Source organism: Rhizophagus irregularis, chromosome 23 (genome assembly GCF_026210795.1).
Source record: "Rhizophagus irregularis chromosome 23, complete sequence".
Lineage (NCBI taxonomy): Eukaryota > Fungi > Glomeromycota > Glomeromycetes > Glomerales > Glomeraceae > Rhizophagus > Rhizophagus irregularis.
This window is the reverse complement of record NC_089451.1, coordinates 2,126,312-2,152,989: the sequence shown is the minus strand read 5'-3', so window position 1 is coordinate 2,152,989 and position 26,678 is coordinate 2,126,312. Positions and strand designations below refer to the sequence as shown.

At 36.8% G+C, this 26,678-nt stretch overlaps 13 protein-coding genes across 13 annotated transcripts; 8 read left to right on the top strand and 5 right to left on the bottom strand.

The window, feature by feature from the left end:
* Positions 1-57: 57 nt before the first annotated feature.
* On the top strand, positions 58-1,637 carry OCT59_015456 (uncharacterized protein; the record flags this gene model as incomplete). The annotated part of the gene is made up of 4 exons (XM_066140019.1): positions 58-297; positions 681-758; positions 842-1,238; positions 1,318-1,637. The coding sequence occupies 4 exons, from the start codon at positions 58-60 to the stop codon at positions 1,635-1,637; spliced, it is 1,035 nt and encodes a 344-aa protein (XP_066002840.1).
* Positions 1,638-1,690: 53 nt separating this feature from the next.
* OCT59_015455 (uncharacterized protein) lies at positions 1,691-2,551 on the top strand (the record flags this gene model as incomplete). Its single annotated transcript, XM_066140018.1, has 1 exon — positions 1,691-2,551. One exon carries the CDS (start codon positions 1,691-1,693, stop codon positions 2,549-2,551), a length of 861 nt encoding a protein of 286 aa, XP_066002839.1.
* An 8,973-nt stretch (positions 2,552-11,524) lies between these two features.
* Positions 11,525-11,773, bottom strand: OCT59_015454 (uncharacterized protein; the record flags this gene model as incomplete). The annotated part of the gene is made up of 1 exon (XM_066140017.1): positions 11,525-11,773. One exon carries the CDS (start codon positions 11,771-11,773, stop codon positions 11,525-11,527), a length of 249 nt encoding a protein of 82 aa, XP_066002838.1.
* A 154-nt stretch (positions 11,774-11,927) lies between these two features.
* Positions 11,928-12,368, top strand: OCT59_015453 (uncharacterized protein; the record flags this gene model as incomplete). Its single annotated transcript, XM_066140016.1, has 1 exon — positions 11,928-12,368. The coding sequence occupies one exon, from the start codon at positions 11,928-11,930 to the stop codon at positions 12,366-12,368; it is 441 nt and encodes a 146-aa protein (XP_066002837.1).
* Positions 12,369-12,706: 338 nt separating this feature from the next.
* Positions 12,707-13,856, top strand: OCT59_015452 (uncharacterized protein; the record flags this gene model as incomplete). The annotated part of the gene is made up of 2 exons (XM_066140015.1): positions 12,707-12,889; positions 12,963-13,856. The coding sequence occupies 2 exons, from the start codon at positions 12,707-12,709 to the stop codon at positions 13,854-13,856; spliced, it is 1,077 nt and encodes a 358-aa protein (XP_066002836.1).
* Positions 13,857-13,932: 76 nt separating this feature from the next.
* Positions 13,933-14,739, top strand: OCT59_015451 (uncharacterized protein; the record flags this gene model as incomplete). The annotated part of the gene is made up of 2 exons (XM_066140014.1): positions 13,933-14,121; positions 14,191-14,739. The coding sequence occupies 2 exons, from the start codon at positions 13,933-13,935 to the stop codon at positions 14,737-14,739; spliced, it is 738 nt and encodes a 245-aa protein (XP_066002835.1).
* A 424-nt stretch (positions 14,740-15,163) lies between these two features.
* OCT59_015450 (uncharacterized protein) lies at positions 15,164-15,844 on the bottom strand (the record flags this gene model as incomplete). Its single annotated transcript, XM_066140013.1, has 1 exon — positions 15,164-15,844. The coding sequence occupies one exon, from the start codon at positions 15,842-15,844 to the stop codon at positions 15,164-15,166; it is 681 nt and encodes a 226-aa protein (XP_066002834.1).
* Positions 15,845-16,300: 456 nt separating this feature from the next.
* Positions 16,301-16,621, top strand: OCT59_015449 (uncharacterized protein; the record flags this gene model as incomplete). The annotated part of the gene is made up of 1 exon (XM_066140012.1): positions 16,301-16,621. The coding sequence occupies one exon, from the start codon at positions 16,301-16,303 to the stop codon at positions 16,619-16,621; it is 321 nt and encodes a 106-aa protein (XP_066002833.1).
* Positions 16,622-17,693: 1,072 nt separating this feature from the next.
* OCT59_015448 (uncharacterized protein) lies at positions 17,694-19,022 on the bottom strand (the record flags this gene model as incomplete). The annotated part of the gene is made up of 3 exons (XM_066140011.1): positions 17,694-18,146; positions 18,354-18,445; positions 18,830-19,022. The coding sequence occupies 3 exons, from the start codon at positions 19,020-19,022 to the stop codon at positions 17,694-17,696; spliced, it is 738 nt and encodes a 245-aa protein (XP_066002832.1).
* Positions 19,023-19,750: 728 nt separating this feature from the next.
* Positions 19,751-19,951, bottom strand: OCT59_015447 (uncharacterized protein; the record flags this gene model as incomplete). The annotated part of the gene is made up of 1 exon (XM_066140010.1): positions 19,751-19,951. The coding sequence occupies one exon, from the start codon at positions 19,949-19,951 to the stop codon at positions 19,751-19,753; it is 201 nt and encodes a 66-aa protein (XP_066002831.1).
* A 492-nt stretch (positions 19,952-20,443) lies between these two features.
* On the top strand, positions 20,444-21,205 carry OCT59_015446 (uncharacterized protein). The gene has a single exon (XM_025334358.2). It carries the CDS (start codon positions 20,460-20,462, stop codon positions 20,952-20,954), a length of 495 nt encoding a protein of 164 aa, XP_025189150.1. The 5' UTR covers positions 20,444-20,459; the 3' UTR covers positions 20,955-21,205.
* A 1,066-nt stretch (positions 21,206-22,271) lies between these two features.
* On the top strand, positions 22,272-23,948 carry OCT59_015445 (uncharacterized protein; the record flags this gene model as incomplete). The annotated part of the gene is made up of 1 exon (XM_066140009.1): positions 22,272-23,948. One exon carries the CDS (start codon positions 22,272-22,274, stop codon positions 23,946-23,948), a length of 1,677 nt encoding a protein of 558 aa, XP_066002830.1.
* Positions 23,949-24,845: 897 nt separating this feature from the next.
* Positions 24,846-25,754, bottom strand: OCT59_015444 (uncharacterized protein; the record flags this gene model as incomplete). The annotated part of the gene is made up of 2 exons (XM_025312742.2): positions 24,846-25,422; positions 25,493-25,754. The coding sequence occupies 2 exons, from the start codon at positions 25,752-25,754 to the stop codon at positions 24,932-24,934; spliced, it is 753 nt and encodes a 250-aa protein (XP_025189146.2). The 3' UTR covers positions 24,846-24,931.
* Between the last annotated feature and the right edge of the window lie 924 nt (positions 25,755-26,678).

Here is a 26,678-nt window from a genome sequence, read left to right as displayed (position 1 = left end):
CAATTGTATCTAAATTCTTCTTTTTCTATTTACTTTTTTCAACAATTTATTATTAAAATGTCAAAAACACCTTCTTCGGCTCTTAATTTAAAGATTCGTGGAAAAAAAGTTGAGCTATTGCCTGAAGACGAAGAATTAATTTCGTTAGCACTGTCAATTATTTGGACTAAGTCTAATAAAAAAATTGAATCATGTAATTTTGACCAAGATAAAGTAAGATTATCTTTCAAAAAGAATGAGGGACGCGTTTATTTTGACTTGCAAGAATCGGCTTTAGATTTTACATTCATCAATAAGGTATTCCATAAGGCCCTTTTTAAATGATTTTGATTTCGCTTATAATTTTTTTTTTCAGTCCACCTTTTTCCCTTGAATTTTCGTTTCTGGACAATTTTGTCCACTTTTTTTTGTTTCGTTTCTGGACAATTTTGTCCACTTTTTTTTTGTTCTACCTTTTTCTCGTTTCTGGACAATTTTGTCTACTTTTTTCTGTTCTACCTTTTTCTCGTTTCTGGACAATTTTGTCCATTTTTTTTTGTTCCACTTTTTTCCCTTGAATTTCCGTTTCTGGACAATTTTGTCCACTTTTCGTTTCTGGACCACTTTTTTCTCTTGGTATCAGAACCATTTCATTTTAGAACAAATGATTTCATTTCTGAACAAAATTCATTACTTTTTAGGGTAATTTGGCTGAACTTAAACGCTACAAATCGCTATATGAATTATATAAAGGTAGATACGAAGTAATTCGTTTACAGGTAAATATGTGAATGAATTTTAATATTTATATCTTAATTTTGTTTATATTTTATTTGTTTATTTATATATATTCTAATAATAGCCAGAAAATACACGTTCAACTACATCTGGTACAACTGGTAGCGTGAATGAATCATTAAGAGAATTGTTACAATATTCAACACCCGAACACACGTGCCTAGAATCCTCTCCCAGCTCGTCATTATATCTTAAACCCAATGATTCAGAACTTGCCCGTGTGTTAAACAGTGATTTATCCATAAATAATCTTTCTACTTCTGACACTGAAACAAAAATTTGGTCGAATTTGAATATACGCTGTATCGAAAAATTTGGCGGACAAGATCACATAAAAAATGATGTTTCTATTTCTGACATAATGTGGGCCAGTACAACCTTACCTGCGTACCGCAGCTGGAACACAATGAAGAATTATTATGATGACATTGATAAATGGATCGCAAAAATTAGTAGCTTCTGTAAGTTAAATTTATCAAATTCTGAAATTGTTCTTGATTATTATATTTTTCTTATAATATTTATATCTAAATTTTCTAGGTACTGCTAATGATGATGAGGATAACAATTTTCAACCTACTGAAGCTGCAAATTTAAGTTCTACTAGGGATGAATCTGGCAACAGTGAAATTAATGAATTTAACCCACCTTCACAATACAAAGTAGTTCCAGCATCAAGATTGAGAGCACGAGCATCAACCACAGAAGTTGAAACATCGATGAAACCACCAACAAGATCAATAACATCTAAAGTAAAATTAGCAACACAAGTGCCAACTAGAGAAGTGATAGTATCTATAGAACCACGGGTACCAACTTCAGAAATGAAGTCATCGGCGGAGGGCTACCTCCAGAAATGACATTGGCGAAATCAGCGGAATCAAGTGTGGCAGAATCACAAGTACCTTCAGAAATGGCAGTGGAGGAATCAGCAGAATCAGCAGAATCACAAGCACTAGCTTCAGAAATGGAGGAATCAGAAGAATTAGAAGCATCAACATCTGTGTCGTTATCAAAATCCGTTGTACGAAAACGTAATTTCTCAGATGATGATGACGACGACGATGATAAAGCCAAATTATTAAATTCTACCCAATTGTTATTATTCAAAAAGGGAAAGAAACTTCACGATATTTTGTTAGCAGATTCATCGTTTAATGGCGAACTCATTGCTTCTGAAGAATTAAAAGTATCAGATATATCCAATGACTTAAATGAAATGCTGAAAGATGACCCAGTCAAAATCGTTGATGAGAAATCCGCTAAAGATCGAATCGATCAATGGCGAAGGCAAGAATTACAATGTGAAAATTTTGTTATAGCCGCTGAGTCTTTTAATTTATTACATTTGGTGTCCTTGGTCCAAATTTATGATGATCTATTTGAACTTGGAGAAAAATTAAGAACTGACCCTAATAATAATATAAAAACTACAAAATCTTGGGTTATTCAGTTCATGCGGTCTGTGCTTAAAATTGGCGACAAAATGGAACAAAGGAATAGGGTAGGATGTGATCGATTACGAAGGTTATTTAATGAAGGAATCACGAGTATGCAACTTGCGAAAGCTGGGTGCCGTAAGTGCGATTTTTTCGTTAAACAAGAATATTATGAAGTATTTTTGTCCCAAGTTCCTACATTAGAAACTCATCGATCAATTTCAAGTTTGTCGAACGAACGTCTTTCTGAAATCTTGTCTACTGCTAATCCAGATAGTACTGCACAAAAAAAAAGAGAAGAGTTGAATTTATGGGGGAGGAATTCATTAATATAGCGGATAAATAAAAAAAATAGTGAATACATTGAATATGTTGGTTAGTGGGTAATATCATTATCAACAAAGAAGCATGTATTTTATATTCAGTTGGCATAAGTTATACGCGTTAGATAGATAATTAAATGTATAGATAATTAAACGTAACATTTACATATTTTCAAATTGCACAGGGAAGCTTCTGTCCAAAGTTTCTAAAGCAAAAAAAAGTAAAGTTTTCTGATTATAAAGTGGACAATTTTGTCCAAAATAAAAAATAAAGTTTTCTGAATACAAAAGTGGACAATTTTGTCCAAAATAAATAATAAAGTTTTCTGAATACAAAAGTGGACAATTTTGTCCAAAATAAAAGGGAGGACAAAATTGTTGATATGCATTATAAAATACTATCAAATTTATTAGATATTAAATGTTCACAATAAGTACAAATATGAATATTATATAGGCAAAATAAAAGTCAAAAAAAGAATTAGTTTAATTGTTCCGGATCCCATTCCTCTTCGCCATCACTATCATATCTTCGAGTAATAGTTGGAAGTATAGAATTATCAATAAAGACCCATGGTCCTAGATCTACCGTGCTTTCAATATCTAATGTTTCATCATTCATATTTGTTTCATCAGATTGATGTTCATTAAAACTATCATCATCATTCTCACTCATAATTTCTTCTTCTTCTTCAAATACTGTATTCAGCATGAGTTGAATATCATCATCTAACTTTGAACTGCTATCACCGTTACTTGTATAATTTAAGTCTTTTTTAGCATGTTTGAGAGAATAAAGATATATTTTCGCCATTGTCTCTATAGTTTCTGGTTGCAAATTTATACGTCTCTTACCAAAGAGCCATCCCATGGCTGAAAATAATCTTTCACAACTTGCCGAGTGTGGGGTTATTGAAAATATTACTTTAGCTAGCCGCGAAAGAGAAGAAAATTTCCCATCAACTATGGAATTCCACCAATGGTAAGCTGTGTCATGAACTGAATAAGACGTGTTATATGGTTCAGAATTATCAAAGTATGCACGAAGTTGTGCATCAAGTTCTAATCCAGAATTTTTTTTATGCCCAAGGTTTTTCCAGATTCGAAGGGCACACTTTCTAAGACGCTCAAATTGATTATTACGCATTCCATGTCCTAACAAATTTGCAAAATTATATTATTAAATGAATTTAAATAACAATAAAAAAAATAATTACCTCGGTATTTAGGATGAAGGAAGAAACCTAACAAATAGATATCCTCGTCAAACTCTTTATATCTATTAAAAAAATATTTAAAATTAAACATTAATTTTGAATCTTCTATTAAAGATACTAACTTAATACATTACCGCTTATTAAAAATGCTAATACAAGAGTTTCTTAACTCTTTATAATCATCAGTTGGCATTGACTTAAAAAATGCTGCGATACGAAGAAGATGCAGATAACAATCTGCTAAAGTTACATTACTTCCTTCTAACATGAGAATTGCTTTTTTTATCGGCTCCAAAATATCCGATAAAATACGAATGTCATCAAAAAACCCTCTTTTTTTCAAAATTGCTTTTACAGCTTCATTAGAGATTTCGCGTTCATGATTGTCCAGGACCTAATTGAATAAACATTTTTGTATTAGGTTTAATTATTATTAATTTAAATATAAAGTATACGTACATGTAATAAAGCATCTTTTAATCTGTACACCGAAGATGTACATTCATGGACTGTCATCCATCTTGTTTCGATGTACGTTTTCAGCCCTCCACCTGCAATATTTTTTGCATCAATCGCTTCTTTAAGCCAAGTGCTGGCAAGGGTTGAATTTTTGAAGTATCTTGTTAAAATATTTGCTCGTTTTACAAGACATTTAACTTGATCTACTTTGACAATATCACTACTTATCAGATTGATGCAATGGGCGATGCATCGTATATTGATAATGGATGGATATTCATTCGTGATTAATCGACGGGCACCTGCGACATTGGCAGCATTGTCACTGACAATAGCGACAATTTTGCTTATACCCACTTTACAAATTATATCATTTATAACTTTTGATAAATATTCAGCGGTATGTGAATTTTTAGAAAGGTCTTCAAGTTGTAATAGATATTCCTTTCTCGATGGTGTCAGCAAAATAAACGCCCATAAGCTATTCCCTCGAGGGTCTGTCCAACCATCAAGAGCTAATAAAAAATATATGGATAGTTATTTTTTTAATAAAATATTTTGAAGCAATTATAGAAATTATAGATTTACCGATAGTAAAATTAGACTCTTTTTCTAATTCATTGTTGACTCGTGCATTGACTCTGGATAATTCCGCCTCCAATAAAGTACCATTTAGTACTCGTCGCGAAGGTGGATCGTATCCTGGCTCCAGCGCCTTTATCATGTCGATAAACCAAGGATTATCGATTGTGCTAAAGGGTATGTTGCACATCACGTAGGCTTTCGTTATCACCCGGTCTAATTCATCACTCCGTCCTTTTTCTATTTTACCTCCTCCGTAAAAATTCTTAATTCCCGTTTGTCGAACCCTTTTGTTAGGATAATCTGATTCATCTTCATCTGCGCTTTCTTCCTCTTCTTTAGCAAGATTTTTCCCGACAATTTTGGCAAAATACAATGAAACATCATCGGGGCATTTTTTACAGTGGTTTGCCAAATGTGCACTGAGGACTTGGGGCCTTCCTTGTCTCCAGTATTGTCGACAGTAACTACACGTCGCTGAATAGTGTCCTCTCGACTGCATGTTACCTTGTATCATATGATTACACCATACATCTGATGGTGGTCGACCTTTCGCTTACCTTAGAAGGACCGCTTGACGACGTGACGTTATAAAGAGCAAAACTTGAAATTAAAAGAGTTTGTCATCAATATCGTTTTAAAGTTTGATTTAGTAGTACAAGATGTTGATTGATTAAGATCACGCCTAATTGTAAATTGTGAAGTTTAAATTTCAATAATGTGAAAATTTGTAAATTTAACTGGACAAAGAGAAAAATTGAACAAAATTGTCCAGAAACAATACGAGGAATAAGGTGACCAGAAATGATACAAGAAAAAAAAGTGGACAAAATTGTCCAGAAGCGATGGATGTCCAAAAATGATAGAAAAAAAGTGGACAAAATTGTCCAGAAGCGATGGATGTCCAAAAATGATAGAAAAAAGTGGACAGAATTGTCCAGAAGCGATGGATGTCAAAATGATAGAAAAAAAGTGGACAGAAGCAATGGATGTTCAAAAATGATAGAAAAAAGTGGACAAAATTGTCCAGAAGCGATGGATGTCCAAAAATGATAGAAAAAAGTGGACAAAATTGTCCAGAAGCGATGGACGTCCAAAAATGATAGAAAAAAAAGTGGACAAAATTGTCCGAAGCGATGGATGTCCAAAAATGATAGAAAAAAAAGTGACAAAAAATTGTCCAGAAGCGATGGATGTCCAAAAATGATAGAAAAAAAAGTGGACAGAAGCGATGGATGTTCAAAAATGATAGAAAAAAAAGTGGACAAAATTGTCCAGAAGCGATGGATGTCCAAAAATGATAGAAAAAAAGTGGACAAAATTGTCCAGAAGCGATGGATGTCCAAAAATGATAGAAAAAAGTGGACAAAATTGTCCAGAAGCGATGGATGTCCAAAAATGATAGAAAAAAAGTGGACAAAATTGTCCGAAGCGATGGATGTCCAAAAATGATAGAAAAAAAGTGGACAAAATTGTCCAAGAAGCGATGGATGTCCAAAAATGATAGAAAAAAAAGTGGACAGAATTGTCCAGAAGCGATGGATGTCCAAAAATGATAGAAAAAAAGTGGACAGAAGCAATGGATGTTCAAAAATGATAGAAAAAAAAGTGGACAAAATTGTCCAGAAGCGATGGATGTCCAAAAATGATAGAAAAAAAGTGGACAAAATTGTCCAGAAGCGATGGATGTCCAAAAATAATAGAAAAAAAGTGGACAAAATTGTCCAGAAGCAATGGATGTCCAAAAATGATAGAAAAAAGTGGACAAAATTGTCCGAAGCAATGGATGTCCAAAAATGATAGAAAAAAAAGTGGACAAAATTGTCCAGAAGCGATGGATGTCCAAAAATGATAGAAAAAAAGTGGACAAAATTGTCCAGAAGCGATGGATGTCCAAAAATGATAGAAAAAAAGTGGACAAAATTGTCCAGAAGCGATGGATGTCCAAAAATGATAGAAAAAAGTGGACAAAATTGTCCAGAAATATTATGAGTAAAAAGTGTATAAAATTGAATCAAAGAAGTCTTGGTATAGCATGATATCATCATCAGACGAAGTTGATTGTGATGAATAAATAGTATGTTTAATTCAGTATAATAACTTTGACAAAAAAAAATTATAAAAATAACACTTCTAATTTTAACAATTTTTAATATGTCGGGATGACGAATTCTTTATTTTGAATTGATGGTTTTTTACTTGATATTATTTTATTTAACATTGCGGATTTGCGATACAGTATTGATTTACGGATTCATTGCGGATTTGCGATACAGTATTGATTTGCGGATTCATTGCGAACTTGCGGATTCATTGCGGATTTGCGATACAGTATTGATTTGCGGATTCATTACGGACTTGCGGATTCATTACGGATTTGCGATACAGTATTGATTTGCGGATTCATTACGGACTTGCGGATTCATTGTGGATTTGCGATACAGTATTGATTTGTGGATTCATTACGGACTTGCGGATTCATTGCGGATTTGCGATACAGTATTGATTTGCGGATTCATTACGGACTTGCAGATTCATTGCGGATTTGCGGATTCATTGCGGATATTCGGATTCATTGCGGATATGCGGACTCATATGCGCAATTCAATTCTTAAATCCGCAATACTGCAGATTTGGAAAAGCAATTTCGGCGCCATCCTTACCTCATATAGCCTTGTCCGTGGCTGCCTTCCGAAATCCTTTGTCGAATTTTTTGAAGAACTTTCTATTCCACGTATCTCTGCGATGAAGGTTATCTCTGCTATCCACAATCACTTTATCCAAAAGATTAGAAAACGAATTTGGCTACCGCGCTCCTATGATAAATCTAAATGGGAAGACGCGATGAATATTACTCATAAACTCAAACTTTCTCGGCCTTCTAATTTGCCAAAGTCCACGTACTTACCTTTCTCAACTTTACCTCCTCCGACCCTTTCCGACGCCGCACGTGACTCCGACGTTGATTATTTGAAGAACTCGATGAAATATGGTTTGCCTTGGTTTAATCACTATTCGGGTTTTATGGGTCGTCTAACGGTGCAACTTACTAACAGCTTTAGCAGGGTGGTGTGTCGATTTTAATAATGGGCGCATTGTTCGTTGGTTTGTTTGCATAGTTGCTTCTTCTTAGGTTGGAATATATCTAGGCGGGGGATCAGGATAGTTTTAGTGTTATGCGATTTTTTCCTTTTCGAATTAATTTTATAGCTTTATTACTGTTTTGGAGACTATATAGTTTTGTTTTTAGTTAATTTTATTTTTCTTTTTTGTACTTTGAAAATTTTATTTTATTTTTGTAAGTTCGTTAAATAAATTTAATAAAGATAAAGGCTACTATGCCATGTTTGCCTTGATAAGGACTGATGATCGTACTTTCTCTCCCGTTGGGCTCTGCCCATTTTTTCCCATGAAGTTATGGATGAAAAATATGAGGATTTTTTGCCTTGAGTGATAGTAAAAGGACTTTTCGACGTTATATGAAGTTATTACTGAGGTCTTTAGTTTCGCCCGAACTCCTTACGGCTTATATTGAGTTAGGACCGTTATCATGAGTCTTGGAGTTACCAATAATACTGTAAGATGGCAGTTCCATATGAACGTTCTTCTGGGCTTTCTGAAAGGTTGAAAAGTAGTGCGTCTTGGTTCCTACGCCTTTAAAGTCTAACTGGCCAAGTGGTTCGCAGGCCGGACTGGTATTTCTTGGAAGGAGCTCCTGACCAACGTATTTCTTGCTAGTTGATGTTGTTAACTGGGGAGTTAGTCTTCTAAAATAAGGAGACGGAGTTGAGGTGTATGTTTGGTGAATTTTACTCAGGTTTTTCTCATTGCACTTCGAGTTTTCCTGAGTTTTATGTCTTTATTTTTTGCTTTTTGTTTTTCTTGGTCGCTTTTTTCAGTGTAACCTTATTTTCTTTGGGGGGTGGGGGGATACTGGAAAATTTGATCGTCATGGTGGCTTGGTGTTACAATTTTCAAAATCGATCATCATTGGGGTGATAAGGGGGTGACAGGTTGGGTACCGCAGTTTTTGTAGTATGCCGATCAAGGTGGTCACATGATGGACTATCATTGGATTGACTTATCTAGATAGATCTTAGGTCGATGGATTGTTCGCAATGAGGTGGGTGTCCTCCGTTTGGGATCATTCGAAATGAGGTGGGTGTCCCTTCGGGGATTGCACGACACTAAAAAGTTCCCCATCGGCTGGACTGCACGACACTAAAAAGTTCCCGGAGGTCTTTGTGAAATAGGTTTGGTTTATCGATAGTATGTAGTCAAATAGGGGAAATTGAATTTTAGGCATTTTTGATAGTGCTAATGGTAGGCTCGGAGGTTCTTTACCGATTCTAGGAGTGGGTACGGCGCTGGATGGGTTACGTATAGCATAGTCGACTTTACTCATTTTGAGATATATTTGGAGGGAGTAGCCGTAGTTATTTATATAGAGAGGGTGGGGTTTTTAATCTTAGCTTTTCTTATTTGTAATTTCGGAAGATTATTTGTTCTTTATTTTTCTATTAGTTCTGCACTTGTTGCGGTACTTTTTAGATCACTCTGTGTTTCTCTAAAGTTACTTCAGCATTAATTAATAAAATTCAAGCTCATGCTATGTTTACCTTGATAAGGACTGATGACCATGTCACTTGGTTATTATAAATTGAAGAAAACTATTAGGTATGTAGACACATACAGAAAAAAAGACATGTCTTACCCTTATATAGCTAACCCTATAACTGGACGTCCAATTATTATCGGTGGAGATACCTTTAATCGAATAGTTATGGAATCCCATGATTATATTGATGGAAGGCTTGTCCGTAGACAAACTGCACCTCCACCTGAAGAGCAACCTGTATATTTAAATACAGATACAGGACGTTATGTTTGACGTGGTACTAGAACATATCATAGACTGATTGAGAGTGACTATGAGGTAGTTGAGGATTACTATCTTGTCCATTATGAAGAAGAGGCGCTTATAGAGAAAATCATCAATAAAACACGCTATAATGAGGAAAATCTTGATGGGCAGCGGTTAACTTTCAATGATATACAACAAATCAGGGCCGCTATTCAGGCTGACCAAGATGAATATGATGATTTTATCTTACAGCAAGATACAACTAACGGGACACCTTCCTCTGGTCCTTCCGGTCATCCACGAACTTTGGAGGACCATACCCCGAGACTTGCAGAGCTTAATATTGAGTTGTGTAGGGAATGTCTCATGCCTGTAAGCCCAAGTGACTTAACGGACAAGTTGTGCAAGGACTGCTCTGAATAGTTACTTAATTTTGAATAATTCTTTTTTACATAAAGAAAGATAGCCATGTCAACATCAATCGTAATAAACCAGTGCCAAAACTATGGAGTAATCACTCCAAAAACAGCACATAGAGGATTATCCAGTGTATTATACAGACAGATTATAAAGAAGATTAGTGATGAGAATGACCTCTACAAGCCTTGGGACTTGCTAGGGATAAGTTAGTTCAGATCATTCGTCGGGCAAGTAATGTGGACTTTACACAATTGTTTACACAAAGACTGGATATGAAAATTATGGATGGAGAGCCATATGAATATATTAGGAAGTGGCTTCTTGAACAGCTTATAGCCATAGGTTGTGATAGTGGAGAAATTGCCTTATATCAATTTCTAAGGGATACATATCCAGATGGTATCGACGAGCCTTTCAATACATTCTATGAGAACTATGTAAATCATATAAGTAATTCAATGACTAAGAACTTTGCTTCGTGCGCTTGGGAGCAATAGGGTTGAAGGCTAAGATGTTAAGGATTGACTTTGAAGGCCGTAAAAAAAGTGCTATGATTCTTAGAGCTTCTGCAGACGAATTACTTGATATTCTCACAAGATACTATTAATCCCCACTTGTAATGCTCGACGGTCCATGTGGCTCTTAGAAAAGATCTGTAGAAGGACTTCAATACCTTCTATTATTTTTTTATTATCCAGAAGGCGACTAGACTTCAGGGCTTCATATCGGGAGAATAACTCCTTCACATTCTCAGTTTTCAGAGTTTCAGTCTTTGCAGTCCTACCCTGTACTTTTGCTAAGAAGTCCTAAAAGTCAGCTCCTAGGGTCTTACCAGAGAGTCCATAAGCTTCCCGAAAGACAAATTTAATCCAGGTATCTGTATTCTTGGCTAAGACACCAGGTACAAGTAAATGTTGACGCTCTTTAGGGGATGGAAATACCCGAGCAAATTCAATCAAGTGTCCACCTTTTTTTGCTTCAGATACAGCTTTCTGACCATAGGGACTAAACTTGGATCGAACTGTGATTGAACTGGGTTCAGACTGAGATCGAACTGGGTTCAAACTTGGATCAAACTGAGATTGAACTGAGATTGAACTAGGATTGAACTGAGATTGCTCTGTGATCGAACTGAGACTAGTATCCCATCTTACTCGAATGGACAGTGGATCACTTTTAGACCGTCTAAGATCAAACACTACAAATTCACGTTGCAAAGTAAGATCATCAATTACTGGTGCTAATGACTCTGATTCTTCTGTATATAGGCGAATGATTCTCTTAGTATCTGTAAGGCTCCCATGACCTCCATGCAGTGAGATGTAGTTAACATTTTCTCGAATAGCCTTAGGAATGGCAAAGAATCTTTGAGCTACATAAATACATGAAATATTTTTGTGTCGTCCATGTGTAAAGTAACCAGTAATGAGATCCTGGATTTTTTTAGGTGCATCCATCAGATCCTCGAAGATTACCACAGTAGCTTGAGTAGGGTTCAAAGGAGTCAATCTCTGGAATCTCACTATGGGTTACTGCAGTGAATGGGATCTTCTCCTCTTCGAAAAAATCATGTACAACTGCCCACTTTGGCTCGTCAAGATATCTGCCAACTAAAAGTACTGCATCACATAGTACATACCGATTACCATCCTCCTTTGCCTTCTTGTCACCCATTAACAAGTTAATGATCATAGTTGTCTTACCTGAGTCTGAGCTACCTGCTATGGCTAATCGAAAGGGCCATGATGGAGCAAACTCATTGCCTTGTCTTGAGTCAGTCGTGTACTCGTCCAAATTGTATACATAAAGATCCATTTGAATTTTATTCTTACTTAGTTTAAATACTATGTCGACATCAACACCAATTCCAGTTTATACTCCTTCAGAACCTACTGGACTGCCTCCTGCACACTTGGCTAATGAAGAAGACGATGATGAATTAGTTAGAATACTAAAGGCTCATGCAAATTTATTGACTACCAGGGGTCGTTTAACTGTTGATTCAGAGATACAGGAGGCAAATAATCAAATCAAACATATTATTAATATATTAATGTATCGCTGTAAAGCAAAACATGAAGAACTTGGTATTACAAAAGATTTGTTAGTTTTTGCACAAGGTAAGATAAATGCATTTGATGAAACTTTTACTAATTTAGAACGTCAATTAGTTATTATACGTGCTGCCAATGATAATTTCATAGAAGAAAACCATAACCTGCAAAGAGATTATGATACTATGGTAGAGCTTCGTCGATGGGCTATAGGTGAACGTAATCAGGCATGACATGAACGTAATGTATTACAAGCAGATTATACTCAAGCAGTAATGGATCGTAATGAGACTCAAAATGCTGTGAATCGTGGTAATATCCTTCTAAATCATTGGTGACTGAGGGCTACTCGGACTGGAGGACAACTTGTATTGGCTAATGCGCAACTTGGACAGGTTAATGCACAGCTAGCACATGCTAATAATAGGGTGCGTTTTGGAATTCAGACATTAGGGAGACTTAAGAATAGACTTTTCCAACAGATAGCTGCTCTTAGAATTCAGGTACAATGGTTTCGAATTAGACAATTGAACCCTCCTCCACCTCTTTTAAACAATCCACTAGAGACGATATGGCTACCACTGCGATAGGATTGCTGATTTTTGAGGGTAAAGCTACTGATGATATTGATACATTTGTTAGGCTTTATATGGGTTATCTTGATACTATTAATCTTAACCCATATGCTGCTGGAGGAACCTACCAGAGTCTTGGAAAAGAGCTATGGGTAGTATCTTTTAGTGCTGCCTGGCCGGTGAAGCGGGCTGAATGGTTTGATCGAGAAATTACAGGAAAAAATTGGGAACTTTCTGGTATCACTTGGGCAGCTGGTGGAGCCTAATTTAGCTGCTTTTGTAGCATTAGTGATACCAGAAGGTGTAGGAGGACCGAATGTAGGTACCTATGTAAATGGGTCTGAAGCACAAATCTATTCAAGAGATCCAGTTAATGCATTAGTAACTATTAGAGCAGCATTTATTCCTACTCATGATTTAATGGGTGGAGATGAAGCTTGGAAAAGAGCTGGTGCTCGTCCCACAGATAGAGCTGCTCCGGCTACTGCAGATGCTGGTGTTGCTGTTAATAATAATCATCCTATAGTTTTTCCAGGTATTAAACCTAATCAGGCGCTTTATTGGCTTAGAACACAACTTCCAACTGTTTTAGATGAAAAGAAACGTATCCATTTTAACAGTCTTTACCAGAAAAATGAGCCAGTTGATGCATTTTATAGAACTGTAAAGAGGGCTGGAAAATTACTAAGACTAACTGATGATCTTATTATCGACCAGTTCTTTAGAGGTCTTTCGGCTGATAATATTTTTGAAGCAGAAAGGTTTCACAATCTTAATCCTGATGACTTGGTTAAACATCTGAGAAATTTAGAACGGAGAAGGGCTGAAATGCGCTTGGGGTTACAAGATAGAAATCGGCGACTTCGAGCAGATTACAGTGATGTAACTCAACCTCCATTAGGAAAACAGGAACCTGTCGTACTGACATCAAAGTCATCTGGGGTTACTCAAGAACAATTACAAGAGTTGCTTAAGGCTCAGGCTGAAGAACTTACCAAGAATTTTCAGGTGCAATTTAAACAATTACAGGCTCGGCCAGTTCGTAATCCACCAGTCTATAGACAGCAGATTAAACCTGTTCGACCAAAACCACAGAGACGTGTTGTTCAGGATCTTCAGGATCCTGATTGGGATGATGTTATGTAGATCGATGATGTTGGTGATGACCCCTGATGCTCCTGAATGGACTTTCGATGATCATCAAAATGCTATTGATCTTATTATGGGATATAAACGTGGGACGTCTAAAATACTTACAAATCAACTTCAGAAGGCTAAAGATAGACGTGATGATCTGGATTTGGCCCGAGCAATGAGAAACCTTGATCTTAACGATGATGCTATGGACATTGATACTGTGAGTTTTGGTGAAAAGGTAGAATTGAGAGAAAAAGATGGTGATGTCTATATGGTTCGTGTTGGGTCAAAAAAAAAGTAGGTTCGAGTATCTCAAAACTTCTTAAGTCGTCCCCAAAATAAGACAGCAGTTAGCTCTTCTAGTGTGCCATTGAAAGGCAAAGCAACCCCTGTTAAGATTCCTGTGAAAGTTACTGGTAGTAAGTCTACACCTGCAAAAGCTGTTACTAAGAATGACTTATTAAGCCTGTTAAGGTCTGCAGACTTTAGGAAATTACTCCGTGAGATTCTTCAGGAGGAGTTATTGTCTGCTAGAAAAGTCACAGAGATTCCGGAGGACCTAGTTGAGGAGGAACAAGAAGAGGATATCAGGGTAGACGATCCTATGGATATTGACATAGCTCGTTTAGAGAATACTAAAGATCTTTTAGCACTGGATGGGGAGGTTAATGGAATAGCAATTCAGTGTTTAGCAGACACTTGTGCTAATGCGTCGTTTATTCAGAGAGAAGCTGCTGAGGAATTAGGGTTGGATATCGACAAGAGTATTACATACAACATATCTGGTGCTTCAGGAACAGGTAGGACATTCGGCATGGTAAAGGGAGTGTTAATCAAACTTACTCCTGATTATGCTATCACTAAGGTTGCTTGCCGAAACCTAGGAGTTTAGGCAAGATGGCGTTTCGCCAAAAAGCGAAATTCTGCCAAAACTATATTAAAGTTATATTAAAAAACTGGCGAAACTTTGGAGAATGGCGAAACTGCTGAAACTTATTATAAATGCCAAAACTGCCGAAACTCTGCTGAAACTATAATAAATCTATAGTAAAATTTTGACGAAACTAATCGTAGAATTTTGAAGAGGTTTAGACAAGCAACCTTAGCTATCACTGAGGATCTTGCAGTTTTAGATGGATACAAGCATAGGGAGATTGGGTTAAGCCGAACGTGTCTGAAATGTTACAATTATGATGTCCATGAATCACGTGAACATATAGCCTTTACCTGTGATGGGAAGAATGTTTTTATCCCGATAGTTCCTGATGCTAATCAAGGGGATAAAAAATAAGACCCTTTAATTCTTCTATTTTTTTTTATTCCCAAAATTTGTGAATTAAGTCAGGGACATCCTCCTTCAACCGGTCAGCAGGTTCCCAAGTAGCCTCAGTGTCTGGATAGCGCTCCCACTTAACCAAATACTGGTCTTGACCTTTTCTAATGCGATGCCGAAGTATCTGCTCAGGAACAAATCTTTCAGGTTGTCCTCTTATCACAGAGTCAGGTGGAGGCTTTTCATTAATAAGAACTACTTGCAATTCCTTTCGGGTATATGCACATCTGGATACACCTAATCGACCATGTGGTCCATTAAGGAGATATGTAGGAGGCTGTTCGGGTGAGAGTATCATTTTTTTGATTACACGAGTGTTTGGATTCCATCTTATATCTCCTGTACGGAATTTTCCGTGAAGTTTGTTACCAAGTACAGAAATAGGTTCATTTAACTTGACTCTGACACGTGTTCTTTCAGAGAGGAGGTCTGTCTTTTTTGACACTTTGGGTGACCCTGTCGGAATGTCTGGGGGATTTCTCTGCCAGAGTTCATTTACTTTACTCACTATATTATGGAAATCTTCTGACCATTCCACGGATGTCACCCCAGTTTTCAATTCCTGTGCTACCATTCGTTTAAGAAGGGGTTCTTGGATGGCTTGGATAGCTCTTTCAGCATAAGATTGCTGTTTATGCCTTCCTGGTTCGCCGAACCTCATCATTACCCCTAGGCTGTTCAGGAAAAAATCACGTACCTGATCATTGGTGAATTCTGATCCGGAGTCTGTCTCTATTCAATGTGTTGGAGGCTTGATACGATTTCTTCTGTAGATTTTGACAAACCCGTTTAGAACTCTATTTGCAGTCTTATCCTTTAGGGGTTCTGCATCGACTCTCTTTCCTGCAACTTCCACCACTACGAGAAAATAGTGGAATCCTTTGGGGTCAACTGGCATCTCTGCAAGATCTGCCTGATGTGTTGCATTTGGTTTCCATACAATTACCTTTGGGCGTTCTGTTGACTTTTCCTTTAGGGGCTTTTTTGTATAGGTTGTAATGCTCTTCACCTTTTAAAATTCGTGCTGGTACTCTGGATAGACTGTAGTACTTGTAGTAATTCTCTAATTGTGACATATTACGACAAATTAAAGGAAAGATTTCAGACTTCAAATCTCAAGATGACACGATTTTACTGTCTAAAGTGCAAGAAGGAAACTGAGACTGCTAGTGAAATACAAGATATGACTACAAATGGGCGTTATCGGCTACATGGTGACTGCACAATTTGTGGTATGCATAAGAATACTTTTACTGGAGTAGACTGGGTTATCAAAAGAAGACTAAGGAGAAAAAGAAAGAAACCGCTGCTAAGAAGACATCAGACGGTTTACAATCGGCAATGCAAAAAACTTGGACAGAAAATTTTAGATTCTGATGACGCGTGTAAACAGTGTATTGATAAATGCCTTAAGGAAGCAAAAAAGAGGAAAACGGATTAGTACTGTCTTCTAAACTTATCTGAATATGCTCTATTCCCAATACCCATTGTTCAATTACTTATTTTTTCTGATGGGGGCGGGACGGGGTTGGTCTTACTGGCTCTATAGACCTTCTAGGGGCTTACCTGCTAACTTACCTGGTTTGCTATCTCACTGCTTCCAACAGATTATTAGACGGAATCCTGACATTGGTGTTCTGGATGTGGCGGATCTGGGGGGAGTAAAAATAAAACTTTTTCTGGGGGGATGTCCTCTCATAATTTTTCTGAAACATCTGCCACATCTGCCACATCTGGGACAACCCTCTCATTATATCCGTTATTGCTTCCTTTTCTATTGTTTTCTAGTTATTTGATATATATATTTGTTCCAGATGTTGTCCCAGATTGTGGCGGATATATGGGGATTCCTGAGCCCCGTAGGGGGCATATAGGTACTGCGACGGGTCGTAGACCCGGAGGTGGGTGGTGCTTGCACCTCCCACATCCAGCCCGACGACTTATAGAGGGTGCACTTATAGAGGTGTCACTGTACTATCTTTTCTTTCGAAGCATTTTTAAGGCGCTCTATCTCCCTATTGAGATCTTGAATTTCTTGCTCACATCAGGCATAATCCCGTTCCAGTTGATTAATTCGTCTCTCATTCTGGCGATTAGTATCAACTTCTATCTGCAATTCACTACGAAGATGATAGTTCTTTTCTTCCAGCTCAGCTTTATGTTCTTCACATGTTCTTCTCTGCCTTGGGTGAAATCTGCGAAATGACATTCTTTTTTTGTGATTATAAAAGAGAATGGGAGAACCCCTTGGATCAATTTATATAAATCCTCAGAAAGTGCATGATCTTAACCGGAATCTGGGTTAAGGACTAATCTGAAAAATTTGGCAGGTGATACATTTTCATGTATAGCGCCTTTGACCAATTTTACTAGGCGATCATGTATACAGATTATTTGGCGTAAAAAATAAAGAATAAGTTATACATTGCACCTTTGGCTAAATAATATTAATTTTCAGTTAAAAACAATAGTCTATAATTAAGATATTTTCCAGAATCAGTCAGTTAAGCCAGTTAAACAATCATGATTTTTGTTCCATCTTTCAATCTTAATATGGGCTGATTAAAATGGTTTATAGATGGTAGTAAGTTATTTTGTTTTACATACCAAGATGAGATAAATATTTCACTTGTATCGCTTTTGCAATTCGATGACTGATAAGAAGTTGGTGGAATCATTTCTTGCCTGGCAGGTGAAATATAAGCTGGCTCAAAATTTGGAGCACTAGGCGTGATATAGTTGCATTGTATTTTATTTCTTGCTATGGCCAATCTATCAGATAATTGGTGCCTCTTATGCTTTGAATAGCTTATATAATCATAAAGTTGATCTTGCAGAACATGATAAGGTCTATACAATCCATCAATAGAATACCATATATCCAAGTTTACAGTGCAACGAATTCCTCCACTAGGTATATTAAGAAACTTCTTTTCCTTAAGAGTATTATCATTTCTAACCGCCTCCTAAACTCGTTTTGCAAAAGTTTCAGGTTGCTTCTTATAGTTCCTATAAGCTCTTTGGATAATCCGAGCACTTCTATCTGGAGTTTTAACTTTGGAGCATTCATTATCCCAATGGTATTTCATCAAGTCCTTGGATTTAATCTCATATCCATATCTGCACCATCTACTGAAATATGTTTTTTTTGGTTTTATATCGGTAATCTTTACCAATTTCCAGCAATCAAAACAAATAGCCATATTACTCTTATTGATTCTGGGCTGATTATAGTCAGAATTAACCATCTTGCCATTCCCAAATCCTGCAAACAAGCAATGTAGGTGATATACACTAAATCTCTGATTGGCTAATAATTCTTGTAATTGAATTCTGACACTTATAGCCTATGCAACACTGGTAAAAAAATGGTCTATCCTACACATATCCTACACATATCTTACATATATCGGATACTCAAAATGTAGAAAATCATACACAAATAATACACATATCATACACATATCGATGCTTATATATATAGTATACCTATCAGTACCTGATATATGTATGATATATATATTAGTACCCGATATGTGTATGATATGTGTATTATTTGTGTATGATTTTCTACATTTTGAGTACCCAATATGTGTAAGATATGTGTAGGATAAATCATTTTTTTACCAGTGTGCAACTAGAGACTGACCTGGTTTTACAACTGATAATGTATCATACTTCCACTCTATTCCGATTATTTTTTTGAGGTCAATACTATAACAGTAATTTACAATATATGTGCTAACATATTTCATATCATATCCAGGACGATTATTAATAGGTTTAGGCACAATCTTATTAAACCACTCATCTAAAATAATATTAGAAGATAATCTGGACATATTTCTTGTTCACTTAAGTGAACGAATTATAACGATTTATAGCAATTTATTGATTTATAGCGTTTTTAGCAACTTTTTAGTATCTTATACTAATGGATAACATGTTTCAAATTTGCCGGTTAAGCAGTTTTAATGATTTATAGCAGTTTTATCGATTTGTAGCCGATTTAGAGAGACTACACACTACTAAACTCAAATTTGATTGGGATCATCTTTCGGGCTAAGCTAATCTTATATTTACATGCGTCTTCGGCTGAATCAGTTTGTGACATGATGTACTATATATCATATTACATGACATCTCTACCAGTTTTCTCAATAGTTCTAGGGTTTCGATAAATCACGAGATGGTTGGCCGTAATCAGATTTCAGATTTTTTCTTTAGCCGGATAGCCTGAAAAATGATTACGAATAAAATGCACATGTTCGAAATGATTGGCTAATTTAGTCATATTATGGATTCTTATTCGAAATCTTATTGGGGAGAAGTGTGACATTAATGTCACAGCTAAACCAATGAAATCTGGCAAAGTTTTGGAACAGAGTTATGGGTTATGACAATTTATATGCTGAAATGAAAACCAGAAACTTTATGATTTTTGCTCTGGGAGCTGTGACATTAGTGTCACACTACTTTACAAATAAAAAATCAAAAATGGCCATAGCCAGTCCTGAAAGGACCCTTTATTATCAAGAGTTACACAAAATACATGTAGCAGTAGTACTATTTATTCGTTTAATCTAGCAATAAGAAAATCGACATCATCTGGGGATAGATTTAAGATTGTAGTAGCATTAAAAGACTTTAACCGTTCTATTGCTTCTATACCACCAACATTACTAAAGAGCCTGAAAACCTTTTTACCCCTTTCCTTTCTTTTTTGAAGGTTAGTCTCGGTAAGCTTATCTTGTACAGAAATCTGATTCATGATTCTATCGTTAACTTTAGCATTAGATACATCCTCATTACAAGTTTTTCTAAAATGATCGAATAACTGCTTAGTGGCTTGGCCAAAAATATAATAGCATCGAAGCAAATCATGAGTGGTTCTTTGAAGATTGTCTTCCGAAATAGTTTCAGAGGGATTGATAATTATGATTTTGCATCACCTCAGCCGTGAAGCTCACCATGTCCTATTTGCGATGGAAAACATGGGAATTATGGATTACATGGCTCATGGTACTGCGAAAATGGGAATCAGTTCCTCATGAGCCTGAATTAGTAAAGTTGTATTTCCAAGATAAGTTGGAATATTGCTTCGCTTCAAGCAATAAACTCAAAATCGCGATTGTGGCTTAGACGGGTCATGTGGACCGATCACCTGAAATGCGCAGAAGATACCGGAGATATGGTCAGTATTGAGAAAAGATCGGCCGGACGACTATCGCATGGTGTAGATCTCACTATAGCTATTTAAGTGGTATGGAAAAAAAATTATGGCATTCAGTTCTCTAATGGAGGCCGTAAGAAAAACCTTAAGATTTTTAGTTTCTCTATTTTTCGCTAGCGAAATAGAGCAATCAGAGCCTGATGTGACGTGCACTATCTGCTTTGATGATATTAAGCAAGCACAAGCATATACGAAGTTCGCATGTGGGCATGCTTTCCACTTCGAATGTTGGATAAAATACATAATTAATGGAATTATGTATACAAAAGACATTTTTTTACGTAGGATGATCTGTCCTAATTGTCGAGGAGTCGTACATGAACCACAGTCTAGCGAACTTATTGGACCTGGTCGTTACCTCGGAGGTAACACCCTTTCGAATAGAGACGAAAACCTGCATCCTGGCAGAGGGCAGTATAATGTTGTCGTTCCTCAACTAGAAACCTTCCCGAATATCCCTGGATCGTTTCATACATTCAATACAGCACCAAACAACAACATTAGGCGAATAAGTCTGTCACGACCTATTCATTTTAACTGATGTGACATACTCAGAAGCGACCCAAACTGCCCGCAGATAGTGACAATAGCACCGAAGAAGCCAGTCTTGCTTCGGAGTTGCGAGAATATTCAGAGGCTCTAAAATATTTATGTCATCATAAGCATTTTCAATTTTATACTATATGTCATTGTTTTCCAATAAGCTGGCCAGCTATTTTTGTAAGAGTCAAATAATAAAGATTATTTTTGCGAAGCGCTTCGGTGTTACCTTTGGTAACCCATATTTTTAAATCTGTTTCGTTATTTCATACTGTATGCGGATATATCTCTATAAACTGCTTATGCGGTGTGATAATGAATACCCCTTCGGATACATCTATATTTGGTAATTAATATTTTCACATGGTGAGTTTTTGATAGTCGCTCCCATGTTTCAAATTTGTGATCTCGGGATGATCGTGTTGATTACGGCCTTGTTTATCTAATTAGTAGGTCGATCCATACCTATAAAGCGTTGGAAAAAAATGTCTAACTGGACCGATGCGAAAATCCGTATTCTTATCGTCGAACGCAGGACGAAGTGCAGTGCGTAATTGCTGGTGAAAATCCGGGGAATGCTTTCTCCTACGATATTTACAAGTGCTATATAAAGGAACCCTTCTAGATGATTAACAATCGGAGGTGGGCAATATGGATAAATCACATATCGAAGCTCTTGCAATAAATATCGTTAGTAAAGCTAACGCTCTCCCCTCCCCCAATGAGAACACTAATATTCCAAAAGTAGATCCATGCCCAATATGCGGGGAAGATATTTATACGCTTGAAGGAGGCATAATCAAAGAATTTCCCTCTAGATGGATATAAATATGAACAAGAAAAAACGGAAGGTTGATGAGGCGTTCGATCCCGATTACGAATACGTCTATGGTATAGTCAGTACTGGCACCGACTGGTACTTCATTCTTCATAGCACCGAGGGCATCTATAGTACTAGCAGGACCGAGTATCGAATTTCACTTACAGAAGACGCTCTCAAAGATGATACAGAATTGCGTAAGAATGTGAAGAGGGTTTTAGAGGTTATAGTAGGTTTATTAAAGGATAGAGCACTAGGTAGCGAGGAACCTGCAACTAAGAAGCGCCGTGTAGAAGAGATAATCAAGAAAAAATAATTGTATAGGACACTAGCATAGACGTCATGTATCGCGGGCTACGTCCCGAACATTTGTATTTATTTTTCGCATGTAATAATAAAATTTTTCTTGGCAAATTTCAGCCGGGGCCCCCGGTCAAAAAACACATCTTTTTTATTTTGAATGCTTATATACAGTGTATTAGTTAATACATATAGATCATGTCATCCGAGCTTGAAGTATTGAAACAGCGTATCACTGAACTTGAAGCTGAAAATGCAGAGCTTAGGAAGGAGAATACTGAGATCCGCGATCTTAGAATCAAGCTCTCGGTGTCTGATGCTGAAATAGCTGAACTTAAGCGTAGGAATAACGAGTTTCTAAGAGCGAATGCGGAATATAATGAGAGGCGTGATACTGAAAATGCCAAACTCAAGGCCGAGAACGTTGAGTTTAGAGATAGACTCACAAAAGTGGAACAGAATCAGACTCTACAAAACGCCTTAACGGCAAATGATAATTCTTTTAACAACAATTCATCTAACTTCGCTTCAGCGCCTTCGGCCAATTTGGTTGCAGAGCCAACGGTAACGCAACATGAGAAACCGTCAGTGGATGAGGAAATGGATACTCCATTACCTGAAGAACCGATACCAGAGGAGTTAACAGAGGTAATCGTATCAACTGTTAATATATCTGTTATGGACCAATGTGATCAGAAATCCTTGGAAGATAAGGAGACGGATGCTTTCTTGGATGAAGAATACAAGAAAAAGGTTAGCGATGAGATCAGACAGCGCAATAGAGTGAAAAAACTTCGAGACTTGGATTTACCTGGTACTTCTGATATCCCTTCGTCAGAATCATCCACAAGTTCGCATCCTATCCCTAATAACCCAGTCTTATCAGAACAAAATGCTAAAATAAAAGCACCTGAAATAGATATACAGCCTTTGATACAAGAATTGCTTATAGAACCTTCGGAAGAAGATTGTGTTAAGGTTGTTAATGTGGAGGAGAGTGATCAATCGCCTGCAATCGAATTAGCCCATCTATATGAAAAAACGAAATTTGCTGAAATTAGGACTATACGAGCCAAACAAGATGAAATCATGAGCTGGTATTGCTATAGAAAGTATTTTGAAAAAAGACATAGTGAAATTTTACCTGGAATTCTGGAGAATGGAGTTATTACGAATAAAAAAGCCTATGAACTTGCGAGTGGGCAGATTTATGATGAAATGCTACAGTATCTTTCGGGTGTCTCTCGTGTAAACTTGCGCAAAAAAACCCAGCTAACTAAGCCTATATATATGTTAATTAACGAAATTGGAGAAGATAAGATTATGCGAATCAAATCTTATAGTGCAAACAAACTCTCAAAGTTAACTGACATGCAAATCGATACTATTAAAAATCATCTTACTACAAAGCGTGAAAAAAATTCACGCGCTCACGTGACTTCGGAAATAATCACCGGTGATGCAACTGCGCCTGTCGAATCTATGGTAAGCGTTCCTAATTCTTTAGGTGATTCCAAAGTAATCGGTCCAGATAATTCACCACCTATTCCACCAGCGCCATGCGTAAGCGCCTCCGGCCAAGTTTCACATGTTCCTATCAAGATATCTAAATTCCCTGAAGATAGGAATATCATCTATGAAGCTGTACGTAAACGTTTCCCTTTCTTATCATGGACTAAATCAATTACAAAATATCGAGATCATTTCGAATATACCAACTCTGAAGCCAAGTGCCCAGCATGTACGAGCATTCACACACATCGAGGCATATGGGGTGATTGGACTTGCCAAAGTAAAGATAATTTCTATTATCTTATGTGTCCCTGGGATATTCATCAAAACAAGAAAGTCAAAATTGCTACACAGGTTTGCTAGATCGATCATCTGGCCGAAGGCGCTTAACGCAAATGCGCAGAAGATGATAAAAGACTGAATCATCGTATCTTTTTTTCGACTCACGTGGGTGGCTTAGATATCGTGCACAGTAAAACGTCATCCGCAATAATACGTCACTGGGTAGTGTGGTCCACCGCATCCGCAGTCGTTATTTTTTAGAGGATCTATTAATAACCCCGGCCAAGAGAAATATTCTTGTGTTGCTATAGTGATGAACTTTCCCCAGCGCCAAGCCGAAAGAAGTTCATCAGTATAGCAACACAAAAATATTGGGTTTATTAATAAATAACGACTGCGGATGCCGGTAATGTATTACTGCGGAGAAGTATAGATGATGCAACGCTGATATCTAAGCCACCCACGTGATTTTGGACGAGCTGAACGAAAGCGTTGTTTGATTTACTGCGCCGGATGTTTGATATAATGCATGTGACGAACATCAGGCAAAGCCACAATTTTACTGTGCTAATTTGACACGTGCTGGCAATCACGATTTTCTTGGCGAAGATCAAAATGCCGAAGAAGAGTAATATGTCTGTTTTATTTTAGAACATCTACTGTATAGAAGCGGGAAATTCGATTAACATCGTGACGACATGTTTCAAGATGAGCAGAATATACGAGTACGTTTGTTTGTAAATATCGATGATACAAATAACGGTATATTTGAATTTTTATTAGAATTTTCGCGGACAAATCACCAAAACGGAATATTAACTTTATTCTATGGCAATTGAGTCGATCCGTTTGACCACCACCCAATTTTCATGATCTTTGGCACACCCAAATCGGGAACACCGACTAATCATAAAACTTGAGTATACGCGAACCATCGGAAAAAAATACATGACGCAATAGTCATGTCAGTGATGTCACACATATAAATTTTGATATACTACTACATTTATTAACGTGAGATAACGCAAAAATTAAGTACAAATTGACAAGCTAATAATGATATGTCAATTATTGATTGCTTCATTTACAATTTGCATTAATCTATAAATTTTTCCTACTTTATTCCTGAGTTCATCATACCGAATGCCATTGTATGCAATATTTTTATAATCATCACCTCTGGATGTTGACGATCCATTAACCTTATCCACGAATTTTTGAATTGAATCATGTTTTTCACCACTGTAGCTAAGATAACAGGGATCTCCACGGGCTGTCGCAGGGTTTTCATGGAACGTTGCTTCTTTTTTACAGTATCTCACAATATTTCCTTCTTTTAAGAATCCCATGTGATGTAAAAAAGCGAGTGAAAGACTTGGCATACCAACATTGTCTGAAGGTAATCTATTTGCTAAACTTTTAAGCTCGCTCTTACATCCGTCTGAAATCCCAATGTCAGAAAGAATTGTACTACCCAACCTTCCTGTAACCTCATCGACGCCATCAGCTTTTTCAACAGCTTCCTCGTCAATACTCCCACCAGCCTCGTCTTGTCCTGTGTAGGTAATAGAACCAAATAGTGATAAATATCTTAAAAGTAATACATGATTGTATTTTTTACTTACCTAACACAATCTCGTTAGCGAATTCCGTAAGAGCAGTTGCAGGTCCTCCCTTCATGCCATAATCTCGAAAATCTTGCTTGGTCGTCTTGAAGAACGTACGTCCATTAATTCTCTCAGTTTCGATTATATCAAAATCCTCTTTTATAAGCCCTAAGTCTTGTTTTCGCAAAAGAGAAATAAGTTCATCTGTGTTATATTTTTTAACATCTTCAACTGAAATAGAAGCCAGTGTATTCATGTTTTCGTACATAAGGAGACCCATTTTTGAGATTTGTACACATCCATACTTATAATTCAATTTCATTTCACCCTTTCCCACAAGAAACCTGTTACATGCTAAAGAATTTGTCAATCATTGCGCCTAATAGATGATAAAAGAAGTAGTTTCGATCATCTTGACCCTAAATATTTTCGGAATCACAAAATTAGCCATTCTGGAAATAAGAGATAGCTAACCCGGATCTTTTGTTTCTCCTGAGAAAATTCGAATTCGGTTTTATGCGAAGCTAACTATAAACCTAAAAACTGCATCATTCTCGGAACGCCTAAATATGGAAGTTCGTTAAGTATTGATTATTGAGATCCTAGTATTATAGCTCACGTTTTACTCCAAATGGAAATTATACCAGAACTTTCCGGAAAAAAGCGAATATCACTACCGGATTAATTATTTATTGATCTAGACCCACGATCTACTTCCCCATAGATTTGCACGGTATTTCATGAGATCTTGGCCCTGGCTTCATTGTTACAAAAATAGCATATATTAACCATTATTACAAAAATAGCACATCTAGATCTAAAAATAGGAGAGGTGATCGTGCCCTTATTCACTGTGGGGAAGTATAGTGATGACGTACTTACTTACTGCGCATGATATATGCTCGGCTAAGCCACCTACGTGATTCGAAAAAAGAAATAATATTTTCATTCTACGAGCTGGAGGCGCTTTACAAAACTCACCTAGGCGGTTGGACCGTGACCAAACATTCATGATACTGCTTATGCTTTAGCACCTGATTCGAAGAATTGTTCTGGCTCGACTAGGTGAAGAGGTTTTGAACGTAAATTAAAGATAAGTATATCTTAGTAAATATCTCTCCAACTATGGAACAAAGCTTACTAATCGTTTCTGGTCCTAGTGACAGTAATAATAAATTTGGGTTAGGCGCCAATACCGATGATG